This window comes from Oncorhynchus clarkii, chromosome 2 (genome assembly GCF_045791955.1).
Source record: "Oncorhynchus clarkii lewisi isolate Uvic-CL-2024 chromosome 2, UVic_Ocla_1.0, whole genome shotgun sequence".
NCBI classification, from domain to species: domain Eukaryota; kingdom Metazoa; phylum Chordata; class Actinopteri; order Salmoniformes; family Salmonidae; genus Oncorhynchus; species Oncorhynchus clarkii.
Genome location: NC_092148.1, coordinates 21,782,406 through 21,799,034, shown reverse-complemented (window position 1 = coordinate 21,799,034; position 16,629 = coordinate 21,782,406). Strand labels below are relative to the sequence as shown.

The 16,629-nt window shown below is 45.6% G+C and overlaps 1 protein-coding gene across 1 annotated transcript in view; it reads left to right on the top strand.

Annotated features, from left to right (window-relative positions):
* Positions 1–15,037, top strand: part of LOC139380288 (dynein axonemal heavy chain 5-like) — a 63,779-nt gene extending 48,742 nt beyond the window's left edge. The window contains exons 54-79 of the mRNA XM_071122861.1: positions 198–351; positions 491–758; positions 897–1,128; positions 1,461–1,575; positions 2,903–3,079; positions 4,166–4,369; positions 4,605–4,784; positions 4,940–5,077; positions 5,153–5,288; positions 6,147–6,463; positions 6,666–6,821; positions 7,262–7,444; positions 8,107–8,350; positions 8,821–8,935; positions 9,212–9,402; positions 9,540–9,661; positions 9,901–10,050; positions 10,248–10,493; positions 10,922–11,141; positions 12,226–12,431; positions 12,567–12,770; positions 13,046–13,261; positions 13,628–13,840; positions 13,935–14,087; positions 14,258–14,489; positions 14,753–15,037. Coding sequence (XP_070978962.1) covers positions 198–351; positions 491–758; positions 897–1,128; positions 1,461–1,575; positions 2,903–3,079; positions 4,166–4,369; positions 4,605–4,784; positions 4,940–5,077; positions 5,153–5,288; positions 6,147–6,463; positions 6,666–6,821; positions 7,262–7,444; positions 8,107–8,350; positions 8,821–8,935; positions 9,212–9,402; positions 9,540–9,661; positions 9,901–10,050; positions 10,248–10,493; positions 10,922–11,141; positions 12,226–12,431; positions 12,567–12,770; positions 13,046–13,261; positions 13,628–13,840; positions 13,935–14,087; positions 14,258–14,489; positions 14,753–14,904 — 4,924 coding nt within the window. The 3' untranslated portion in view covers positions 14,905–15,037. The remainder of the gene's footprint in view (positions 1–197; positions 352–490; positions 759–896; positions 1,129–1,460; positions 1,576–2,902; positions 3,080–4,165; positions 4,370–4,604; positions 4,785–4,939; positions 5,078–5,152; positions 5,289–6,146; positions 6,464–6,665; positions 6,822–7,261; positions 7,445–8,106; positions 8,351–8,820; positions 8,936–9,211; positions 9,403–9,539; positions 9,662–9,900; positions 10,051–10,247; positions 10,494–10,921; positions 11,142–12,225; positions 12,432–12,566; positions 12,771–13,045; positions 13,262–13,627; positions 13,841–13,934; positions 14,088–14,257; positions 14,490–14,752) is intronic.
* The last annotated feature ends 1,592 nt before the right edge of the window (positions 15,038–16,629 follow it).

Genomic DNA, 16,629 nt, shown 5'->3' with positions numbered 1-16,629 from the left:
GTAGATGGTAGCTTTGCTTGCATTACTGCAAGTGCACAGTAACTCTCTGCCAATTTGTCTTTCCTCGATTCCTCACGTCCCCTATCCTTGCCTCCTTCTCTAAACGCATTGGAGGAGTGGAGGAAATACTCATTGTGAAAAATATGTATTTTTACACCTTCACTATGACCTGTAACATCCCTGTGTTCTGTCCTCAGTTCGTACAACACTGCTAACCTGATGGAGGATCTGAAGGGTCTGTACAGGACAGCAGGCCAGCAGGGAAAAGGCATCAGCTTCATCTTCACTGATAACGAGATCAAGGACGAGTCTTTCCTGGAGTACATGAATAATGTGTTATCATCAGGGGAGGTCAGCACATTGATCACATGAACACACGTAAAACATTAGAGAATTTTCAAGAAGTTGTGTCAATCTGTGTTTGAGAAAAAAATATTGCACTCCATTAGAACTTGGATAGCTGTTGTTATATATTGTGCTGATTTCTCAGGTGTCAAACTTGTTTGCTCGAGACGAAATTGACGAGATCATCAGTGACCTCATACCAGTCATGAAAAGAGAGTTTCCTCGGCGACCACCGACCAATGACATTCTCCATGACTACTTTATGAGCAGGGTCAGACAGAACCTACACGTGGTTCTCTGCTTCTCTCCTGTTGGGGAAAAGTTCCGGAACAGAGCCCTGAAGTTCCCTGCCCTCATCTCCGGCTGCACCATGGACTGGTTCAGCCGCTGGCCCAAAGATGCTCTGATCGCAGGTGTGTATGTGTGTGTCCGCTGGTGTCCATTTGTGGGTAAGCATGTGTTTTCGTCTCTGTATCCGCACACACAGTATAAATGTATACTGCACACTTTGGAGATTGAAGCAAATCACTATTAATCTGTTTACTCTCCAGTGTCAGAGCACTTCCTGTCCACCTATGACATCGACTGTTCGACCGTGGTGAAGGGGGATGTGGTGCAGTGTATGGGCTCCTTCCAGGACGGCGTGGCAGAGAAGTGTGTGGATTACTTCCAGAGGTACCGCCGCGCCACGCACGTCACTCCCAAGTCCTACCTCTCCTTCATCCAGGGATACAAGACCATCTACAAGGAGAAGCACTCTGAGGTGCAGACGCTGGCACACAGGTAATTACAGTACTCTCTTAATGCTCTTCGTTCCTATGTGGAACATGCGGCTTCACAGTACACCATGGTCGAAAGAAATTGTAGATGTTTTTCACAGCATTTCACAGCATCGTAATGCTGTGGGTCTATCACATGATTTAATATAATACTAGTATTATATAGTATTCTATATGCCAATATATGGTGTACACTGTGCTATATCACTCTCTTACTATTCTGCCTTTTAGTCATTATTTTACTCATTAATATGTGTTCAAGAAAGATTAAACCGAACTTACCTGGTATACTTGTATAATACAATGATTGCTGATCCCATTCTGTTTCCCCATCAGAATGAACACAGGTCTTCAGAAGCTGAAGGAGGCCTCTGTGTCTGTAGCATTACTCAGCAATGAGCTGGAGGTCAAAGAGAAGGAGCTGCAAATCGCCAACGAGAAGGCAGACATGGTGTGTGTGTATGTTTGGTGTATGCTACTCCTCTATCTCTTGTTTCCCAGCAACAGACTTACCAAATACCAAAACCAGAACTTTGAAGTGTACATACACTGAACAAAAATGTATACGCAACATTCAAAGGTTTTACTAAGCTACAGTTCATATAAGGAAAGGAGTCAATTTGGAGGACATTGGTCGCCAGGCCCACCCACTGGGAGCCAGACCCAGTCAAATCAGTTTTTCCCAACAGGATATAACCCCACCCACTTTGCCAAAGTACAGCCCCCACACCACTAGAGGGATATCTTCAACCACCAACTTACCATCCTGAGACAAGCCGATTATAGCCCACAAAGATCTCCGCCACGGCAGAACCCAATTAAGGGGCGCCAACCCAGACATGAAGACCACGTCAGTGACTCAACTCACTCAAGTGACGCACCCCTCCTAGGGACGGCATGGAAGAGCACCAGTAAGCCAGTGACTCAGCCCCTGTACTAGAGTTAGAGGCAGAGAATCCCAGTGGAGAGAGGGGAACCAGCCAGGCAGAGACAGCAAGGGTGGTTTGTTGCTCCAGTGCCTTTCCGTTCACCTTCACACTCCTGGGCCAGACTGCACTCAATCATAGGACCTACTGAAGAGAGGAGTCTTCAATAAAGACTTAAAGGTTGAGACCGAGTCTGCGTCTCTCACATGGGTAGGCAGACCATTCCATAAAAATGAAGCTCTATAGGAGAAAGCCCTGCCTCCAGCTGTTTGCTTAGAAATTCTAGGGACAATTAAGAGGACTGCGTCTTGTGACCGTAGCGTACGTGTAGGTATGTACGGCAGGACCAAATCGGAAAAATAGGTAGAAGCAAGCCCATGTAATGCTTTGTAGGTTAGCAGTAAAACCTTGAAATCAGCCCTTGCCAGGAAGCCAGTGTAGGGAGGCTAGCAATGGAGTAATATGATAACATTTTTGGTTCTAGTCAGGATTCTAGCAGCCGTATTTAGCACTAACTGAAGTTTATTTAGTGCTTTGTCTGGGTAGACGGAAAGTAGAGCTTTTTATTGTCCCCCGCACAAGGTGCACCTGTTTGATCATTCTGTTTAATCAGCTTCTTGATATGCCACACATGTCAGGTGGATGGATTAACTTGGCAAAGGAGAAATGCTCACTAACATAGATTTAAACATTTGTGCTCAAAATTTGAGAGAAATGATAAAATATATTTGTATTTTATTTCAGGTCATAAAACATGGGACCAACACTCTTCAAATTGCATATTAACTTTTGCTTTATGCGAAAGATGCACCTCACTTCCTGTCGCTCTTGTGATGGTTTGTTGTGTCTCAGGTGTTGAAGGTGGTGACAGTGAAGGCCCAGGCAGCAGAGAAGGTCAAGGTGGAGGTCCAGAAGGTCAAGGATAAAGCTCAGGCCATAGTGGACAGCATCTCTGCTGACAAGGCCTTCGCTGAGGAGAAGCTGGAGGCTGCCAAGCCAGCCCTGGAGGAGGCTGAGGGTGCACTACAGGTCTGTTGGGAGGGGGGATGGGAGGGGCCTGGGGGGTGTGAGTGGGTGACAAGGGGGTTCGTCTGAGAAGCATCAGACCCAGGCATGGCTTCAAGTTCAGATTTCCAATTGTGTTTAGTGTGTCCCTCTCTGGCCATGGATGCATTTGGTTAAGCTGGAGTTTACACTTTTGAGACAATTCCATTGGTTCCATTGTACCCCAAAATAACGGAATCAGTTTTGACAAATGTATTTGACCCAAGTCTTGTCCTTCAACATCAGGGGTGGGAAACATACAAGCCCATTCATAGTCGCCCAGGGGAGGTTGGAATAAAAACTTGTTTTATGATTATCTTGGGTTAAAAAACACTCCAGGCTACTCTTGAATGTCAAACTATATAGAAAGTATGTAAAAAATATAATGGACCTATATGTTTTAAAATAACTGCCCTTTTTTCTATGCCGCAAATTGCCCTCTGCTGAATTGTGAAATCCTGACGTGGCCCTCGAGCTGAAATGATTGCCCACCCCGGCTCAATGTGGTAGTTCTCTCAGGTGAAAATATTTAATGAGGGCCTCCCGGGTGACATGTGCTACCAGAGACTCTGGGTTCGCGCCCAGGCTCTGTCGTAACCGGCCGCGACCGGGAGGTCCGTGGGGCGACGCACAATTGGCCTAGCGTCGTCCGGTTTAGGGAGGATTTGGCCGGTAGGGAAATCCTTGTCTCATCGCGCACCAGCGACTCCTGTGGCGGGCCGGGCGCAGTGCGCGCTAACCAAGGTTGCCAGGTGCACGGTGTTTCCTCCGACACATTGGTGCGGCTGGCTTCTGGGTTGGATGGCGCTGTGTTAAGAAGAAGTGAGGCTTGGTTGGGTTGTGTATCGGAGGACGCATGACTTTTAACCTTCGTCTCACCCGAGCCTTGTGAAATCCTGACATGAGAGTTGTAGCGATGAGACAAGATAGTAGCTACTACAACAATTGGATACCACGAAATTGGGGAGAAAAAGGGCTACACATTTTTTTTTTAAATACAACAAAAAAATATTTTATGAACGCTCCCTCAGTTACTCATGTAGTTGTATTCCTTCCTCATGTATTCATCAGACCATCAAGCCGTCGGACATTGCCACGGTGCGGACCCTGGGTCGGCCTCCCCACCTCATCATGAGGATCATGGACTGTGTTCTGCTGCTGTTCCAGAGGAGGGTGAACACGGTGAAGATCGACCCGGAGAAGAACTGCACCATGCCCTCCTGGCAGGAGTCCCTCAAACTCATGACTGCTGGGAACTTCCTGGGCAGTCTGCAGGTAGGAAACAGATGGCCAGCATCTAAGTAATATTACTTAGATAAGCAAATAAAGTAGTACAGTGTGCAGGTACAATGTCTGCATCCTGTAATATTACTACACTGTGCATTTCTACAGTAACATACTACACTATAGACACTGCACTACAGGCACATATGACCAGGAAATCAACTTCAGTGGTGATGCAATGGCAGCTCGCTTTGAGATCTCCAGCTCTGTTGTCTTTCTCTAACAGCAATTCCCCAAAGACAGTATCAATGAGGAGATGGTGGAGCTATTGCTGCCCTACTTCGACATGCCAGACTACACCCTGGAGACGGCCAAGCGTGTGTGTGGAAACGTGGCTGGTCTGGCCTCCTGGACCAAAGCCATGGCCTCCTTCTTCTCCATCAACAAGGAGGTGCTCCCGTTAAAGGTGAGCCTAACCCAGGTGGTGTTGTGTAACACCACCCGCCTCTCTGATAACCTTTGACATGTGTCCCACAAACTTGCTAATTGATTTCTTGTTTCCAGTACATTTTGTTGTCCCTGAGTGTCCAGTTAATATTTGATACTGTACTTACCTCTTAGGCTAACCTGGCAGTGCAGCAGAACCGGCTGGCCATAGCCAACATAGACCTGCAGGCGGCCCAGGCAGAGCTGGATGACAAGCAGGCAGAGCTGGATGTGGTCCAAGCAGAGTATGAGAAGGCCATGATGGAGAAACAGGTACTGAACACCTCTTATCTCAATGCCTTAGATGAAATAATAAATACAAATATACTCTCTGCCTCTCTCTCTCAGACTCTGTTGGAGGATGCTGAACGCTGCAGACACAAGATGCAGACGGCCTCTAGCCTCATCAATGGTCTGGCTGGAGAGAAGGAGCGCTGGACAGAGCAGAGCAAAGGGTTTGCCGCCCAGACCAAGCGCCTTGTAGGTGGGTTCATTCAACCCTTTTTTTCTCCGCCTTTTTTAAAATAACAGGGCTAACTTTCACAAAAGCTTCGTATGACCTATTGTCCATTGCCTACAATTCTCAACATCTTATTTTTGGGGGGAGATGCTGTTAGAGTTGCGTAAATTCGAATCTGGTATCAGGATAAATATAACAATGAGTCACCGATTGTATACTATGTATTTTTTATTAGCTAAGTAATAAATGGCAAATGCAACTTTCGTATATACGGGCTCACTGTAATACCACGCAGGGCAGAACAGAGAACTGACAAGATGTATGTAAAGTATGTACAGTATTCTTTATACTGTGATAGACAGTTCGAACCCGTCTGTTGGCCTATCACAGTAGAGGCTGGGCGTGGTTTAAACTTGCTCAGCCTATTGCAGGCGCTCAGGTGGGTCCCCGCCTCTTGGCGCCTCTGTTGATAGATGTTGCTGTGAAGAACATCCATGCGCTCATGCTCCATACCGTTATCTCGCACCTGGCTCCTGTTATCTAACAAAAGCCCGCTTGTTCTGCAACCCCACTCTCTGAACGTGCCCCCCCCCCAACTTATTGCACAGTTCCTGTCTTCTGTATTTTTCCATCATGAGAAATGCCCATGGCCCTGAAGCTTTTAACAATGTTTCAAGTCAGCTATGTTGCATAACACATACATACATCCACACAAGCCAACAGCAGATAATATTCAATCATATATATGGTAATGGCTATAATGTAAAACACAGGATCCAACAATGCTCCGTTTGCTTCTGTACCATATTTTTCAATGCGTATTAGTATTTTATCTGTAGTGAAGGCGTGAACCAACCTATGTGTGCTTACTTCTTGGCTCAGGTGACGTCTTATTGGCCACAGCCTTTCTGTCCTACTCCGGCCCCTTCAACCAGGAGTTCCGGAACCTTCTCCTGACCGACTGGCAGAGGGAGATGAAGACCAGACACATTCCGTTCGGGAACAACCTCAACCTGACCGAGATGCTGATCGACGCACCTACGGTCAGCGAGTGGAACCTTCAGGGCCTGCCCAACGATGACCTATCCATCCAGAACGGGATCATCATCACCAAGGCCTCACGCTTCCCTCTCCTCATAGACCCTCAGACCCAGGGCAAGATCTGGATAAAAAAGAAAGAATCCAGGAATGAGCTGCAGGTTGGACTGCATTCATTTTCACACTATTCTCTCCCATCACTATGCCCTCCCATTGTCCAGCCAAATAGATTTAGTATGTTTCCGAACAGCGGTTACACTAGCCTTAGGCCTAACTAACCTTTGGATATGTCAGCTCTTCCTTATTGGTAAAAAAACTATGTGTATTACTGTGTCAGTAATGAGACGTTTCTGTGGTTCCCAGATCACCTCCCTGAACCACAAGTACTTCAGGAACCACCTGGAGGACAGCCTGTCTCTGGGGCGCCCACTACTGATCGAGGACGTAGGGGAGGAGCTGGACCCTGCACTTGACAACGTACTGGAGAAAAACTTCATCAAGACGGGCTCCACTTATAAGGTATGTACTATTATCCTAACCACATTATCAATCATCACATTATCAAATGAAACACATTATCGTTATGGGGTTATTATCTCTGGGGCTATTCATGACTGTCTTTCTCCCTTCATGACTGTCTTTCTCTCTTCATGACTGTCTTTCTCTCTTCATGACTGTCTTTCTCTCTTCATGACTGTCTTTCTCCCTTCATGACTGTCTTTCTCTCTTCATGACTGTCTTTCTCTCTTCATGACTGTCTTTCTCCCTTCATGACTGTCTTTCTCTCTTCATGACTGTCTTTCTCCCTTCATGACTGTCTTTCTCTCTTCATGACTGTCTTTCTCTCTTCATGACTGTCTTTCTCTCTTCATGACTGTCTTTCTCTCTTCATGACTGTCTTTCTCTCTTCATGACTGTCTTTCTCCCTTCATGACTGTCTTTCTCTCTTCCTGCACCAGGTGAAAGTGGGAGACAAGGAGGTGGATGTGATGAGGGGGTTCCGTCTTTATGTGACCACTAAGCTCCCCAACCCTGCGTACACCCCAGAGATCAGCGCCCGCACCTCCATCATAGACTTCACTGTCACCATGAGGGGTCTGGAGGACCAGCTGCTGGGACGGGTCATCCTCACTGAGAAACAGGTCAGGAACCACGTCCAACCAAGTGCTTATGAAATCATGGACAAAAACATTTGAATGTATCAATAAAAGGTCATTTTGTTGTAGTTGTTTAATAGTGAGCCTTTATTAGAATTGTACATAATGACTGTGACCACCCATTTTGAAATGTACTGAATCAAATGAACACAGAGAGCATGAACCCAGACAGGTCTGTATGCAGAGAAATGTTAAAAGAACTGAAAAATGACCCTCAAAATCAGTGTCTGTCTGAATGGTGTGCCTGTTTCTCTTGCTGACCGGTCTGAATTCTCATGTTCTGAACTGTGACTGACCGGTGTTTCTGCCTGTTGGAGAAGGAGCGTACAGACCTGCTGGAGGATGTGACTGCCAATGTAACAGTATAGACTTTACGTCCGTCCCCTCGCCCAGACCTGGGCGCGAACCAGGGACGCTCTGCACACACAACAGTCACCCTCGAAGCATCATTACCCATCGCTCCACAAAAGCCGCGGCCCTTGCAGAGCAAGGGGAACCACTACTTCAGGGTCTCAGAGCGAGTGACGTCACCGATTGAAACGCTACCAGCGCGCACCACTGCTAACTAGCTAGCCATTTCGCATCGGCTACACCAACAAGAACATTATTGTCTGAACAGTGCTCTTATCTATCCCTGTTATATCTAGGAGTTGGAGAAGGAGCGCACAGACCTGCTGGAAGATGTAACAGCCAACAAGAGGAAGATGAAAGAGCTGGAGGACAACCTGCTGTATCGTCTGACCTCTACCCAGGGTTCCCTGGTGGATGACGAGAGCCTCATCATCGTCCTGGGCAACACCAAGCGCACCGCCGAGGACGTCATACAGAAACTACAGATCTCAGCCGAGACCGAGATCCAGATCAACACCGCTAGAGAGGAGTACAGACCTGGTGAGTTGGTTGTATTGCGGTTAGGGTAGAGTTATTCTCGGTACAGACCTGGTGAGTTGGTTGTACTGCGGTTAGGGTAGAGTTATTCTCGGTACAGACCTGGTGAGTTGGTTGTACTGCGGTTAGGGTAGAGTTATTCTCGGTACAGACCTGGTGAGTTGGTTGTACTGCGGTTAGGGTAGAGTTATTCTCGGTACAGACCTGGTGAGTTGGGTGGGTTGTACTGTACCGGTTTGTTTTAGGGTAAGGATCAAAACATTTTGGGATCTTTATTGATTGGCTGACCAACCAATCACAGTGCTCTGCTGGATGGCAACTGGCACTAACCACCTTGTGTTGACTGTTCTTCAGGAGCAATCTGTTCCTCACACTTTTCCAGTGGCAAGTTTGTTTGAGCTGGATGTATGATAATATAAAATGAGCGTTTTCTGTCACTCACTGTCAGCCTGTGTGTTATTGTGCTGTTACAGTGGCCACCAGAGGCAGCATCCTGTACTTCCTCATCACTGAGATGTCCATGGTTAACGTCATGTACCAAACGTCACTACGACAGTTCTTGGGAATCTTTGACCTTTCTCTGGCCAGGTACAGTAGTAATACACTTTGTCTCATACTGAATAACATATATTTGTATTAATGTATTTCAATTGAATTGTTGGTCCTCAGATGTGGTTCAGTCATTTTATGTAAACATTGAATGATTAGTGAATTGATAAGTTACACTGGGGGATATGTGGTTTTGCATAACCTTTTGTGTAGTTGTAGGAGTCGTCTGATTCTTCAAGTATAATATCTGAAACCATAGCAACAGTTATATTTTAATATTAACATAATAACCATCACACTATGCCTTCTGAACAGATCAACCAAAAGTCAAATTACCAGCAATCGAATAGCGAACATCATTGAGCACATGACCTTTGAGGTGCACAAGTACGCAGCCAGGGGTCTGTATGAGGAGCACAAATTCCTGTTTACCCTCCTGCTGACGCTGAAGATCGACATGCAGAGTAACCGTGTGAAACACGCAGAGTTCCTCACCCTCATTAAAGGTGTGGAACAAACTCCGTCCTCCAATTAATTCCACCAATCTGTAGTCCACAGTTACTGAAATGTTGAATAGCAAAATGTTGTTTATTGCTCACAGACCATTGGCTTGGAAAGAACATCCTCTGTCTGTCCTATGCAGGAGGTGCCTCTCTGGATCTGAAGGCTTGCCCCCATAAGCCGGCCAAGTGGATCTTAGACATAACTTGGCTCAATCTGGTGGAGCTCAGTAAACTGTGGCAGTTCTCGAATATCCTTAATCAGGTGTGTTCCCCATGCGGTGCCTACTTACACTGCTACTTCATGATGTCCCACTCTTAAAATACCCTCCCTCAATAAGTCTGTTTCATGGCCCCCTAAATAAGTCTGTTTCATGGCCCCCTCACCCTGGTAAACCCCTCATTGTAGTGCTCCTCTGATTACAGTGCTCCTTTTACTCCTCTAAGCTCTGTCACATATGGCATTGAACTAGTCATTGTATTGAGCTGTGTGTGTCTATCCAGATCTGTTGTAATGAGAAGCAGTGGAAGGCATGGTTTGATAAGGAGACCCCTGAGGAGGAGGTGATCCCTAATGCCTATGACCAGAACCTGGACTGTTTCCACCGCCTGCTGCTCATACGCTCCTGGTGCCCAGACAGGACCATCGCACAGGTATACCGGTAACTCTCATTGAATGATTAAGTAATTAATCAATCAATCAATCCAAGACATAATACTTTATGAAATGTCTACGCTTGTTGGTATTTTCATCAAAGCTTTGGACTGAGTTTTAGAGTATTTCTACTGCATATTTCTTGAATCTAATAGCAGGTGACTTTTTAACTAATGCTTTACCTGTTATCCTCCAGGCCCGTAAGTACATAATGGACTCGATGGGGGAGAAGTATGCAGAGGGAGGGATCCTGGACCTAGAGAAGACGTGGGAGGAGTCAGACCCCCGGACCCCGCTCATCTGCTTCCTGTCCATGGGCTCAGACCCCACCGACTCCATCATCATCCTGGGGAAGAGGCTGAAGATAGAGACGCGCTATGTCTCCATGGGCCAGGGACAGGAGGTCCACGCACGCAAGCTGCTCCAGCAGACCATGGCCAACGTGAGTCCTGAACACAGCATTACAGTACACACTGACTGGACTCCTAACAGTCAAGTTATAATTATCCTCGTCTCCAGGCTATTGCGCTTTGTGAGGAAGTCTGGGGAGCGAAACTAACTTATTAGGAATTAGCGTTCTGCCATGAATTGGGGTCCATGTCATCTCATTTGTAATCAAATTGGGAATTCAAATTGCGATAGGGATGGAATATGAATTGAAATTGAACCATGGTGTTAATGAAAATGGATGTGATTGATTTAGACTGTATTAAACTGTATTCAAAATGAAATGGACTAACACCACATGCATCTCCCTCACATTATTAATTGAATTACGTAAGGACATAATAATAATAATGAATCACTCTCCCAATATGGACAATTAACTATGTATTATATTAATTTGTATTTTATCCCGAATACACACAGGGTGGCTGGGCCTTGCTCCAGAACTGCCACCTGGGCCTGGACTTCATGGATGAGCTGATGGATACTGTGACAGAGACAGATGCCGTCCATGAGACCTTCCGCCTGTGGATTACTACAGAGGTCCATAAACACTTCCCCATCACACTGCTGCAGATGTCCAACAAGTTCACTAATGAGCCTCCACAGGGACTGAAGGCAGGGCTGAAGAGGACTTATGGAGGTGGGTCACACCACGGTTCACACATACATATGCATGCATGTGTACGCACCTACACAAACACACACATTCACCCCCGTTTCTTCCGGTTAACCCTAAAACCACAACCCTACCCTTAACACTTAACCTAGCTTCATGTCCATATCCTGGTTCAACCCTAGCCTCAACCACAACCCTACCCTTAACACTTAACCTAGCTTCATGTCCATATCCTGATTCAACCCTAGCCTCAACCACAACCCTAGCCTTAACACTTAACCTAGCTTCATGTCCATATCCTGGTTCAACCCTAGCCTAAACCACAACCCTACCCTTAACACTTAACCTAGCTTCATGTCCATATCCTGGTTCAACCCTAGCCTAAACCACAACCCTACCCTTAACACTAAACCTAGCTTCATGTCCATATCCTGATTCAACCCTAGCCTCAACCACAACCCTACCCTTAACACTTAACCTAGCTTCATGTCCAAATCATGGTTCAACCCTAGCCTCAACCACAACCCTACCCTTAACACTTAACCTAGCTTCATGTCCATATCCTGGTTCAACCCTAGCCTTAACCACAACCCTACCCTTAACACTTGACCTAGCTTCATGTCCATATCCTGATTCAACCCTAGCCTCAACCACAACCCTACCCTTAACACTTAACCTAGCTTCATGTCCATATCCTGGTTCAACCCTAGCCTCAACCACAACCCTACCCTTAACACTTAACCTAGCTTCATGTCCATATCCTGGTTCAACCCTAGCCTCAACCACAACCCAAATCCCAGCATCATGTCCACATCCCAGTTCAACCCTAACCCTAGATTCACTTCCACATCCCAGTTCAACCCTAACCCTAGATTCACGTCCACATCCCAGTTCATCCCTAACCCTAGATTCACGTCCACATCCCAGTTAAACTCTAACCCTAGATTCACGTCCACATCCCAGTTCAACCTTAGCCTTAATCCTAACCCTAGATTCACGTCCACATCCCAGTTCAACCTTAGCCTTAATCCTAACCCTAGATTCACGTCCACATCCCAGTTCAACCTTAGCCTTAATCCTAACCCTAGCTTCTTGTTTGTTGCCCCAGGCATTAACCAGGACCTGCTGGATGTCAGTAACATGGTCCAGTGGAGGCCCATGCTGTATGGGGTGGTGTTCCTCCACTCTACGGTCCAGGAGAGGCGTAAATACGGCCCCCTGGGCTGGAATATTCCCTACGAGTTCAACCAGGCTGACTTCAACGCCACCGTGCAGTTTGTTCAGAACCACCTGGACGACATGGACATCAAGAAGGTAGGTGCAGAGACGAGAAGCTCCTGCTGTAACTAAGTAAAGCTCTATCTTTACTTCTACTGTTAGTACTGCTACCTGTCTTCCTATGTAAGATGTGTCTGTTCCTGTGTTGATGGTAGTCTGACGTCTCCCCAGGGTGTATCCTGGAATACAGTGCGCTACATGATCGGGGAGATCCAGTATGGCGGTAGGGTAACAGACGACTATGACAAGCGTCTGCTCAACACCTTCGCCAAGGTCTGGTTCAGTGAAAACATGTTTGGACCTGACTTCTATTTCTACAAAGGCTACAGCATTCCCAAGTGTACCAACGTGGACCAATATCTGACATACATTCAGGTCAGTCCATTTTTCACATTCAGTCTCTCCTGCAGTTTACAATGCTGTGTAACATTATATTGAATTAATGTAGTCAGTACTGCATGAAGATGTGTGCTGTATACATTATGTGCGGCATTGAGACATTTGGTAACACTTCCCATTAATACCTTGTTCATAATGCATTATAAGCACTTATAACACCTTATGAAATATCCACAATGCATTCCACGGTTTACTGTAGTTTGGTAATGCACAGACATGCAGACTCTAATCCTATGTATTTTCCCCTGCAGGGCCTACCGGCTTACGACACACCAGAGGTGTTTGGCCTGCACCCCAATGCTGACATAACGTATCAGAGCAAGCTGGCCAAAGACGTCCTGGACACCATCCTGTCCATTCAGCCTAAGGACAGCTCCAGTGGCGGAGGGGAGACCAGGGAGGCCATTGTGGCCAGGCTGGCTGACGACATGCTGGAGAAACTACCTCCAGACTACGTACCGTTTGAAGTGAGTAGCACTGGTCTGGAGTTAGCTAACCCTACTGGAAATAATCACCCATGATTAATACAGTGCTGGCCATTAAAAATATTATTTCCCATAATACCTTGCTGCAGCAAGGTAGATCGTTAAAAAACACTCGCAGGATGACGCCAACTCATCTAACAATAACCCATGCAATAAAATTAATTTCATTAATATAACCCATAGTGCAGTGAGATGCACTTTGAAGGTAATGTTTTCACTGCAATACAGGTTTACTTTTTAATGTTCAGAACTGTGTTATGCATTTGCATTCCAGTATGTTAAGAATCAAATCAAATCAACGTTTATTTAAAGTGTAATTTCACAAGAACATGTTTTCAATATATCCAGGTGAGAGAGAGGCTACAGAAGATGGGTCTGCTCCAGCCCATGAACATCTTCCTGCGTCAGGAGATAGACCGCATGCAGAGGGTCATCGTGCTGGTCAGGAACACGCTGACCAACCTCAAACTGGCCATCGACGGCACCATCATCATGAGTGAGAACCTACGGGACGCGCTGGACTGCATGTATGACGCACGCATCCCCTCACGTTGGAAGAAGGTATGTTTATTACTGCCTCTGAGTACACATTTATTCCGTTTTCTACGCATGTATTCCATGTTCGATTTTCTACTTCTGTATTCCTGTGTTCTAGGCATCATGGGCCTCCAGCACTCTAGGGTTCTGGTTTACTGAGTTGCTGGATAGGAACCGTCAGTTTCAGGCGTGGATCTTTGAAGGACGGCCCAACTGTTTCTGGATGACAGGGTTCTTTAACCCACAGGGCTTCCTGACTGCCATGAGACAGGTACAGACGGCACATTCACACATTCTAATGCAATCACAATTGAACATACTTACTTACTTGGCTAGGCCCCTGAGGTTATATATAGAGGTTGCACACACTACACAGTCATAGTTGATCATGAAGCTACAAAGACAAAGCCAGTCTATGTTACTCTGTTTTTGTGTGTGTAGGAGATCACTCGTGCAAACAAGGGCTGGGCCCTAGATCGTATGGTGCTGTGCAACGAGGTGACCAAGTGGATGAAGGATGACATCACCCAGCCGCCCTCTGAGGGGGTGTATGTGTACGGCCTCTATCTGGAGGGGGCGGGCTGGGACAGGAGGAACTGCAAACTCATCGACTCTAAACCCAAAGTGTTGTTTGAGATGATGCCTGTAGTCAGGATGTATGCTGAAAACAATGGTGAGTGCTGTAGTCAGTAGTTACTGTAACTTCCTGGAGACTCATTGAACAGTATCTCATTTAGCTGCGCCTTGTTTTCATCTATACGTTACATGTTGAATATGTCAGTGGGAATAATATTTCACTTTTAGGTCAATAACAATGTGGTCTTTAATGGTTACAGAATTTCAGACCTACTGAATGGACAACATGCAGTGAAAAAGAAACTCATGTGATCATTGTGTATAAGTAATGGATGTTTATCGTTGCTGTGGTCATTTCAGGTGTCAAGGATGCCCGGTTATACTCCTGTCCCATATATAAGAAGCCTGTAAGGATGGACCTGAATTACATTGCTGCTGTGGAACTGAGGACTGCTGCACCGCCTGAGTACTGGATACTACGTGGTGTGGCACTGCTGTGTGAAGTCAAATAACCCACTTCTATATTGTATAATAAGCCTAAATCTTGAAGTGGAGTGTTTCAGTGGTTAAAGGGGCAATCTGCAGTTCAAACAACAACAAAGTTGACACCCCATCATTGTTTTGTTAAACAGCTGAGGGATGTGGCTGGAGAAATGGAACCTTTAAGGATTAAATGAGGGAAGTGTCTTCATTTAGATTATGGTGGTAAGTTTCCGTAATAACAAAGTTGCACCTATCACTGGGCTGCAGGAATAATAGAAAAATAAAGTCTATACCCCCAAGTATTGAACGTCTGAACTATTTTGGGTGTGTGTTTACTTATTTATTTTACGTGAAGGAATAATTCTAAATGTCCTTATTTTTGTTACTAGACTAATATACATTGGTAGACGTTGTATTGCTGCATCTTTGTACTGTACCTGTTAAGAAAATGTTCATATTTCAGTCATTATAGATTTAGAATTCTGAGACAGAACATAAATTATAAATGTAACATAACATGAATATAAAAACACAACAAAAGCAGTATAAAAAAAGAGAAATCAGAAAGGAACAATAGAGGAGCACTAGAGAAGAAAAGAGGAAGGGCCCCAGGGTTGGGATCAATCCCATTTCAATTCCAGTCAATTCAGGATGGATGCTGAAATTCCAATTATTTTCAATGCTTTTCAATTAGGAACATTTTGAATTGGAGTTTGGTTTACTTTCTGAATTGACTGGAATTAAAATGTAATTGACCCCAACCCTGAAAGCAACACAAAAACATCTTCCAACTCACATGTACATCCTAAAACATATCCAGTGACCAATAGCACTGATGTGAAAACTGAAAACACACCTCAAACATGTTAACTTATTACAAGCGCACATAGTAAGATGTTGAAACATAGTTTAAGAGGATGAATTCATTCATAACCTCATGTAAGATGGTTTCTTACACTGAAAGTAGTCTATGAGCTAGGATAAACACAGTTGCCCCATCACTCCTATTGGTTTTTATCTAGCGGTGGTTAAAGTTAGCTGAAATGTGTGTAGTGGCTGTTTAAAGAAATACGAGACATGGATTACAGTTTTTCCTGGCTCATAGACTAATTACAGGGTAATGAACCATCTAACGTTGTAAAATACCGACATGATCCTTTAAATGGGTCCCAAAACACATCTAGTGAAAACTAGCACATGTAAACACATAAAATATCAAATTATTTTAGCTGTCTTCCCAACTGTCCTGCAGTCAGATCAGTGAGTCACACATCAACCAGAGAGAAAGGAAGAGGAAGGACAGAGGGGTCTGGTTGCAGTCTCTTGCTCCCCTCCTGCCCCACCCCATCCCTCTGTGGTCCTCTTCTCTCCCCTGTTGGACTCATCCTCCTGAATACTGTCCTCCCCCCAAAATCCTTCTCTTCCTGAATGCTCTTTCCACCTGCCGCCTTTGGCACAGATGTATCAGTGCACGCCTCACCTCTTGGTTACGGATGGTATAGACGACAGGGTTGGTGCACCATGAGTAACACAAACAATGTGTTGAGACAAGTGAAGGGGCAGAGTTTGCTCGTGTAGTTGCAGACCGGTAAGACCGTAGATTATTGGCACCAGCTGCAGTAGAAACATACAGAGGTCGACGGTTACAGTTCTACTTGCACGGTGGTTGTCTTGTTGGAGGGCCACAACAGCCCTGCGTGCCTCATTGTACATACCCCCAAAACAGAGGCAAGTAATTCAGATTGAAAGAGTTG